A 9,224-nucleotide genomic window follows, 5' to 3' on the forward strand; every position below is an offset into this window, starting at 1 on the left:
ATTCACCCTAGCGTAGAAGAAGTGTATAATGATAACGTTACATAAAGAAAAGTGAGAGTAGATTAAAAAACGACATAAAAAAAAATGTTATTATCATTTTCACATCCTTGATCTTTTGTACGTCTCTATTCTGTAGCGCATTGCAAGAGAGAGAGAGAGAGAGAGAGAGAGAGAGAGAGAGAGAGAGAGAGAGAGAGAGAGAGAAGCTGTCGTGTGAGGGAGATATCTTCAGTTCAAGGTAAGTGTATAAACAGTAAACTTAATCTTATTTCTTTTCTTACTCTTGCAATGAAAAGCGATAATCTCACATACTGTACTTAAATTCATTCATTCCTAACTTACTTTCATTATAATTCTTTTATTTTTTTTTTACTTTACTTTAATTTATCCTTTATTTCGTTAATATTCAAAGGTTACCGTTCTATTCTTCTTTTCTTCTTTTTTGTGATTTCTCTAGTTTTGTTTATCTCTTTACACACGTCTGGTTCATCTTTTCTTTTTTTTTTTTTTTTTTTTTTTGCTTTCATCTATTTATTTGTCTTTCCAATTGATATTCAAAGGATACCATTTCCTTCTTCATTATTCATCTTGTCATTTGCTCAGCTTCGTCTAACTTAACACTCACAAGTCTGGCTTATCTTTTATCTTTTACTCTTATCTATTTATTATCATTCTTTTATTTTTAACTAACTTCGTCGTTCGTTGTGTCATTTCTCCAGTTTCATCTATACCTTATCACGTACAAGTCCGGCTTATCTTTATTTTTTAACTTTTATTTATCTATCCTTTCTCTTAATTAACATTCAAAAGACACCATTTTATTCTTCCTCGTTTGTCATATCATTTCTCCAGTTTCGTCTATTTTTACACACACAAGTCAAGCGCATGTGTTTGTGTTCGAAATCTTATCTAGCGAGGCAGAGATCACTAACCACTATGTTTCTCTATTTTTCCTTTGTCCCTAACTCCTCTAATCTAATACACCCTCCTTGCAAAACCGGGCACCTGAAACACCATTAGCAAAGCAGCGCCCAGATCCAATAATATGAGCGTGGTGTGTTACTGAACTAAAGACAGTGACTATACCACATATATGCTGGCTTTCTAATTGTTCAGTCTCGCCACAATGGTACTGAAGTGCACTCTGCAAACAACGACTCTCTCTCTCTCTCTCATTTAATCATAAGAGAGCGCTGTTTTTACCTGCACACAATACTTGACGTTGGAGTGTGTATATTATAGTCCATTGTTATAATCCATTATTATAATCATACAACAACAATAACAACTACCACTACTACTACCACTACTACTACTACTACTACTACTAATAATAATAATAATAATAATAATAATAATAATAATAATACACATAAGAAAATAGGGAAATAGAGATACTATTTACGTTCTTTTTGATAGTATTTTAATAAGAGAAAACGAAAAAGATATCGATACAAGGGATAACTACAAAGACATCGTAAACTACACCACAACACATGCGAAAACAGTGCAAACTCTCGACCAGCATCACTACGTAAGTACAATAACTACAGAGAATATTTCAACAGTACGTAAATAAAAATCATGATGCATAAAAGGAAAAGAAAAGAATACAGTTAGTAAATAAATAATGAAAAAAGAACAAAACTGGTTCTTTAGCTCGTTAACCTCAAGGCCCCTCAAACATAATAAAAAAGATAAACAAATGAAAAACTTATAAGGAAAGAACTGAACCGTACTTTTACACACACACACACACACACACACACACACACACACACACACAGTGACACGGAGATGCACTACTTAACAGAGAGCCATAAGTGAGGTAGTGGCACACGTTACCGAGTCACGGCGCACACTATTAGTTCTTGGTGATCTTCTTGTTGGGGAAGGAGGGCAGCGGTCGCCACTCGCAGCGTCCACCGCCAGCCGTGCGGGGGATGCACTTGAAACCCGGCAGGCAGGTCCCGTTTTTCCCTCCACACACCTCGTTAGGCCCCTGTCATTGTTGGAGGAAAAAGAGGAAGAGGAAGAGGAGGAGTAGAACAGTTAGTTAGGACTGAGATATATAAGTTGCCTTAGTTTTTTTTTTTTTTTTTAACACTTGAGCCTAAGATTGAAATAGTAATAAAGTAATGGTTGGAAAATTCTAACTGGAATCTCACCTAGTGTTCACTTAAGTAATAGTATCATTAATTGCATTTTGTCCAAAGTAACAATGGAATATTTCATTAAAGAAAGAAAGAAAGGATGGAAGGTAAGATAAGAGAGCGAATATTTGAAAGAACAAGGAAAGGAGTTAAGAAACAAGGAAGGAAGAAAAGAAGGAAGGAAATAAAGAAAAAGAAAAGGCGCAAGAAAAAAATAAGTAAGGAACGAGTAAACGATAAAATAATGTAGGAAAGAAAGAAGCAAACTAACAAACGAACAGAGAGCGGTACAAGATAATAGGAAAGTTAATTGAATATAAAACACACGAGATGAAAACACACACACACACACACACACACACACACACACACACACACACACACACAAATAGAACAAAACTCGACAGCAGCTACACAGGAAGGAGACAGCAAAACACATTCACCTTGGCACACTGGAGACACAGCACTTACTAACTTATCAACTCATTCTCTCTTTCTGTCTTTCATTCTCACTTGTTCATTTTCTCCTCCTTCCCTCCCACCTACCGGGGATACACACATACACGCTCACACGCACAAACACACACGTACCTTGGCACACTCATCACAGCAGTGGCATTGGTCCCTCACTCTTCCCCACTGACACTCGTGGTATTCCAACTCCTGCGCACACACCACCTCGGAACACGGCACACACTGATCCTCCGTCTCCTTTTCCTGTTGTTGCTGTTGCTCTTGTTCTTGTTGCTGTTCTGGTTGCTGCTCTGATTGTTGCTGTGGTTGTTCTTCCTCTGGTTGTTGCTGTTCTGGTTGTTGTTGTTGTTGCTGCTGCTGCTGTTGTTGGTCTACTTGTTCTTGTTGCAGTAACTGGCCTTCAACGCTGGAAAGGAAGTGAAATGAGGTTAGTGATAATATTGTCAAGGAGGAGGAGGAAATGGTGGTGGTGGTGGTTGTGATAGAAATTATATACACTGAGAAAATCGGGAGAGGTTAAATAATTGACCAAGAAGAAGAAGAAGAGAAGGATGGAGAAAGAGAAAGAGAAAGAAAGAGAAGGAGAAGGAGAAGAAGGAAAAGGAGAAGAAAAGGAAAAGGAGGAGATAAAAAGGAGATGGAGCTGGGGATGGAGAAGAATGGGAATGAGAATGAGAATGAGAATAATATGTGAAAAGGAGAAAGAGAAGGAACAAGAAGAGAAGATAATAGTGGTGGTAAATTAATTAGTTACATGCATAGGGTAAGAATTAAGGGAGACATCGGATAATGAACAAAGGAACAAGGGAACGGACGCATGACGATACTCACTAATAAAACACTGCAATAAAAGGAGAGGAAGGGAGAGGTGGAGGTGAGGGAGGGTTACGAAACAAAGGACGGGCAGGACATGAATTACAAATGGGTAAGAGAAAATACAACGAGCACATGAACACTCGGCTATACACGTAAAGTTAGAAATTAAAGAAAAGAAGTGAAGTCGAAGGAAAGGAAGAGAAATCAAGAGCAAAAGGCATAGAAATATAGGAAAGATCACAGATTGAAAAAAAAAAAAAAAAAGAAAATATATATAGTGCACAAAAAAATAGAAAGAAATTTAAATGAAAAAAATATGAATGTAGAGAATAATGAATATGAAAAAAAGACGTAACGAATGAAAAAAGGGAGAGAGAGAGAGAGAGAGAGAGAGAGAGAGAGAGAGAGAGAGAGAGAGAAACGAAACAGCATTAATCATGAAACTAGTAACACACAAGGCACTTAATAAAAAATGTAGAAGGGAAGATGAACCGAAAAAGTGTGTGTGTGTGTGTGTGTGTGTGTGTGTGTGTGTGTGTGTGTGTGTGTGTGTGTTACGCGTGAAGGAGACTGGTCAAGGTTACAGTAATGAGCGAAAAATAAGTCTCTGAAAAAGCAAATTAAATGAAGAGATTCGTAGAGAAATAAATATATAAATACTATAGATACAAATTAATGAAGATATACAGTGACATTTTAACTATATACTGAAATAGTAGTAGTAGTAGTAGTAGTAGTAGTAGTAGTAGTAGTAGTAGTAGTAGTAGTAGTAGTAGTAGTAGTAGTAGTAGTAATGATAATAATGATAATAATGATAATAATAATAATAATAATAATAATAATAATAATAATAATAATAATAATAATAATAATAATAATAATAATAATAATAATAATAATAATAATAATAATGAGAAAAATCTTATTCATTCCTACGCTCACCACCACCACCACCACTACCACCACCACCACAACACCAACAACAAAGTAATCTCACCATGCATTACAACTTGTTTTTGAATTCACCACCAGAAAAAATTACATCCTCTTCCTCCTCATCATCACCACCACCACCACCACCACCACTCAATTTCACTCCCGAATCACCACCGTCATCACCACAACTACCACCACCACCATCCACTGTCAGCCTAGTAACACCATCATCACAACATCACCACCACTATATTTTGTCCATCTCATCACCATCACCACTAACAGATAAGAAAAAGAAACAACACCAGTCACAAACGTACTTCAACTACCAGTTAAGTCAACACCACTATCTTACCTGACCGCCACCACCACCACCAGCGCCGCCAGGTAGTACAGGAAGGTGGTGCGCATCGTTACCTTTTCCAAGCACAGGTGAGTACTGGCTGGACACACACCTGGGGACGGGTATATATATGTAATACTCTCTCCTCCTGTTGCTCCACCCCTTTCGCCTCCACCCCTCCTCCTCCTCCTCCTCCTCGTATCACTTCCTCACTTCCTTTAGTTTAGCTCCTCCTACATCACTCATTCTAATCCTTCTTCTTTTCTTTCTCCTCTCTGCTCATGAATCATCTTTTTCTTTGACTCACACCTCTGTCATTACAACCTCATCTACTTCGACCTCTCCTCACAGAACCTTTTCCCTCCCCCTTTCTCTCAAGACAACAACAATGCGCGCGCCAAAGTAAAAAAAAAAAACCAGTGGGGATATTTACTGTCCCTTCTGCATCCCTCCGTGTGTAGTGGAGTTCTGGGAAACGAGCATATTCGGTTTTTCCACAGGTTCAGCGACGTGGAGGAGCAGAGTGATGGGGTGAAAGTTAATAAAGTTGTAGGATACTGAATTAGTGGTGGTGGTGGTGGTGAAGAAGTAGGATAGGGAGGAGTAGGGTACATGAATAGTTTAAAAGAGAACAGGAGTAATTAAGTGGGTAAATACGTGTTAGATGTGGTGGTGATGGAGCAGTAGCAGCTAGGAGGGCAGAGTGGCTTCAACAGAGGATGAGGAGCAGATACAACAGATAGATATATACTAGATAAGTAACTTGATAATTGAAACAAGCGAACAAGTGAACATTACAAGTACGGCATTCTACTACCTAGCTGTCCTCCGTCGGTATAAGGAGTGGTGATGAGGTAGGATTGTGGTAGTGGACGTGGTGTTGGTGGTGGTGCACAGTTACATAGTTTAGGAATGCAGGGCGCGGGGAAGGTGATAAGGTGTGGCAGTAGTGGCAGTAGCAGCAGTAGTAGTAGTAGTAGTAGTAGTAGTAGTAGTAGTAGTAGTAGTAGTAGCAGTAGTAGTAGCAGTAGTAGTAGAAGTAGTAGTAGTGGTATTGGTGCTGTTGGTGATGGCGGAAGAGATGGAAGATCATGCACATTATTCGTCCCCAGCAGATGACATAACACACGTAATCATTTGCATTATTCAGATAGCCCACTAGAGATGTTAGCCCTGGTCACTAATACTACTTTTTACTATTACAGGGTAAATAGTGTTGCCATCATTCCTACTGAGTCTTATGTTTGCAGGAAAAGACAAAAAGAAATACAGGAAAAGTCATAAGCAGCGGAGAGAGGAAAGAGGAGGAGAAGAGAGGAGAGGATAGGAGGAGAGAGGAGAGGAGAGAAGAGGAAGGGAGAGGAGAGGAGGAGAGAGGAGAGGAGAGAAGAGTAGGGGAGAGGTGAACCACTATCCGGTTTTTCCGTATGTGTGTGTGTGTGTGTGTGTGTGTGTGGCGCTGGAAATAAAACTTGGTAACGTCATGGGGCTGTTGGCGGGGCAGTCACGATGACTACGCATTTCCTTGTAACCTGACTTGGCCTGAGAGAGAGAGAGAGAGAGAGAGAGAGAGAGAGAGAGAGAGAGAGAGAGAGAGAGAGTCACCCACGAAACAAATTGCATAAGTTTGAGATGAACACCCCACACACACACACACACACACACACACTTGCTCTCCTCTTATGCACTGATACCCTTACGCCGGTCGAATGAAAGGTGTGGTGAGAGAAAGAGGAGGAGAAGGAAAAAAAGAGAATGTGGGAAGTACGTACTATATACACACAGCAAGTCGCGTAGTTTTGAGTCATCATTTCCTTTCTTATGCACGTCCGCACTTTCTCACGCCGTCTTGAGACACTCGGGTAAGAACATTAACGTCATACTCATCTCACCGTCCGCGTTACCACACTCAGTATACCCAGACGCCCCTTCCTACGACATGTACACAGGTGCGCTACAATAATGGCTGAACAAAGTATTAGGCGTTGAGTAGCCACCTGTATAATCTTCCCTCTTGTCTGCCTGTGTATTAAGCATGGTCTGAAAGATATGGCTGAAGAGATTTGTGACTGATTCGCGTATTTGTGTGTTGAAGTCAGGTTGTGAGTGCAGAGTCGTTATAGAAATGTTTTGATCCCATAAATTTACGGAACAGACGGTTAGGTGGAATAAATGAGCTATGGATTAGGAGGGTAAGTGAAAAGAAGTCAGTGCTTGTCATGTAGGTAGGGAAAGCAACGAATAAACCTACGATTGGTGTGGTGATATGTTACCGATAAATAATGAGTCTATTCATGAAAAAATAACTTCTATATTCATATGTGCAGGAATAGCTGTGGTGTATTCCAATAGGAGATAATATGTTACTACTATCTAAAACTTGCTGAAGTCTTAGATATGCCGTGAAGGAGAGAAATGCATAGTACAGTAATATGGCGCACAATTATCTGCTCATCACATCCAGCCCACCCCAGCCCCTCTCTCTCTCTCTCTGTAACTAAAATATGAAGCTTTTTGTAATGTGGACGTGGATAAACCCAAGTCACATTTCCTTTTTCTATCCTTTTATTTGTGGATTTAGATTTAGGCCACAGGCAAACACATGCAACTCGACTGGCAGGCTCTGGGCACTTCCTAACGCCCATTCCCTGCACACAGAAGTGAACGAAAAAGGGTAGGCTAGGTGTGGCCTCTTGTAATGTATTCAGTGCTTGTCTTTATTGACCTAGCGGTGGGTGGCGGTGACAAGATGCCCTGAGTCATCACAGCATAACGGGCTCTCTCTCTCTCTCTCTCTCTCTCTCTCTCTCTCTCTCTCTCTCTCTCTCACACACACACACACACACAGGAGAAAGCAAAAGAAGAATTTTCCGCAATAACTTTTACATGAACGGAATTCATGAGGCTACCTCTCCCAAGCAGTCTTCCTAGACCTAGGCGGGGCTTAGTGAGCGCCGAGCGGTGGGTGAGGCCTACCGATCCAAATCAGGGTCGCGAGAGTATTTTTGAAGGTCGCCAGAGCGTCTTACAAAAATATCTTATTAATTCACAGCTGTTCACATTTTTTTTCATTGTCAGTCAGTCATGTCAAGGAGAAAAACTGTACCACACACCAATAGCGTTCCCTAAAAATGAAAAGGTTCAAAATGAGTACGTGAAAATACGAAGAAGAGTGGAAGTAACCTAAATCGAAGTAACTCCAAGCCTTTATATAAATATATTGACATACATTATCACCAATCCAACACAAATAACTTTTATGTATGGATTCAATATTATTGTTTGTTAAATTTTGCAGCAGAGACTATACAGTATATAGATGTCAATCTAGAATGCCCATTTGCTGGAAACTATATAAACATGGTATATAAAAAAAAAAAAACGTGCCTGGTCTCAGGCCTATCCGAAGATCGGAAATAATGAGCTCTGAGCTCGCTCCGTAGGGTAACGTCTGGCTGTCTCGTCAGAGACTGCAACAGATCAAACAGTGAAACAGTGAAACACTTGTAAATAATTGGTGTCTCTTATGGGTACACTCTTTACAATACATAAGCCAACACTGTCACTATCCAAATGAATAACAGTGTCATAGATAAACATACAATGCAAGTAACTGAGTAAGATTAAAGAAAGAAAAGAACTTTAGCGAGGCAAGACCAGCAGCCTTTGTCGTGATCCAGCTCGCTGCAGTGACAGTGCAACAGTGCAGTGTGGGAGCAGCAGTGCCCCTGAGGCTCAGCTCGTGAGTCTCTGGAGTAGCGCACACAATGGAGACATCAGTGTCCAGCAAGACTTCCTTTGACCAAAGCAGCAAACAAAAAAATTTCCGTGGGTGAGGAAGAAATACACAGGCACTGACACTTGGGCAGACTGTGTCACACCTTTAGAGCAATACACGTACCAGACAAGGAGGCGCCTCTTCCCTTCTGGGTCGTCCACGTCATCCTTGAGGCTCGCTGCATGTTGCTTCATCCAGGAACAGACATTTTTCAACGGAATCTAGCGCCTTTTTTTTGCAGTATGCAGTGCCACCTTCTCAACTAACGGCGCCCACACAACATCAGCGGGCTTCTCTATCTCGGCTCCTGTTCAACAACGCACTAGTGAGGTCCAACAACCACATTAGTGGCTGTGACAGTTCCTCACCATTAAGTGGGTCACCCGTCCACTCAGTGATGGCTGGTTTGTTCACAGTCACTGGAAACCACAACCACAGGGGCTTGGTATAAATAATTCCACAAACCTATCAGAGTGGTTCAATAAACCTTTCCTTACTGAAGAGGTTAAACCAGCACCTTCCATAGGGCTCAGTGTAACTATCTCACATCCCCATCAGAGAGATTCACTACAGCTCTTCCCCATGACAGGGATCTGCCAAGCCCCCATCAATGTGGTTCATAGTTGTCCCTACAGAAGGGGTTCTTCCTATAGTATCACTACTATGGAAAGGTCCAGTATACCTCCCACTGAAGGGGCTCTCCAGCCTATCAGGAGGATGCAAT

At 40.7% G+C, this 9,224-nt stretch overlaps 1 protein-coding gene across 1 annotated transcript; it reads right to left on the bottom strand.

Annotated features, from left to right (window-relative positions):
• Positions 1 to 1,749: 1,749 nt before the first annotated feature.
• Positions 1,750 to 4,853, bottom strand: LOC123518096 (putative uncharacterized protein DDB_G0271606). The gene is made up of 3 exons (XM_045278706.1): positions 4,735 to 4,853; positions 2,745 to 3,033; positions 1,750 to 2,002 (listed from the first exon to the last, which is right to left on the bottom strand). Exons 1-3 carry the CDS (start codon positions 4,788 to 4,790, stop codon positions 1,865 to 1,867), a joined length of 483 nt encoding a protein of 160 aa, XP_045134641.1. The 5' UTR covers positions 4,791 to 4,853; the 3' UTR covers positions 1,750 to 1,864.
• Positions 4,854 to 9,224: the final 4,371 nt, after the last annotated feature.

This window comes from Portunus trituberculatus, chromosome 43, assembly GCF_017591435.1.
Source record: "Portunus trituberculatus isolate SZX2019 chromosome 43, ASM1759143v1, whole genome shotgun sequence".
In the NCBI taxonomy this organism is placed as follows: domain Eukaryota; kingdom Metazoa; phylum Arthropoda; class Malacostraca; order Decapoda; family Portunidae; genus Portunus; species Portunus trituberculatus.

What these genes read in the sequence shown, in the direction of transcription:
- LOC123518096 (XM_045278706.1), bottom strand. Translation starts at nt 4,790, where the DNA reads ATGCGCACCACCTTCCTGTACTACCTGGCGGCGCTGGTGGTGGTGGTG. An exon ending in GTGGTGGTGGTGGCGGTCAG is followed by an intron (nt 3,034 to 4,734) that starts GTAAGATAGTGG and finishes CTTCCTTTCCAG; the next exon opens with CGTTGAAGGCCAGTTACTGC. An exon ending in GCTGTGATGAGTGTGCCAAG is followed by an intron (nt 2,003 to 2,744) that starts GTACGTGTGTGT and finishes CAACAATGACAG; the next exon opens with GGGCCTAACGAGGTGTGTGG.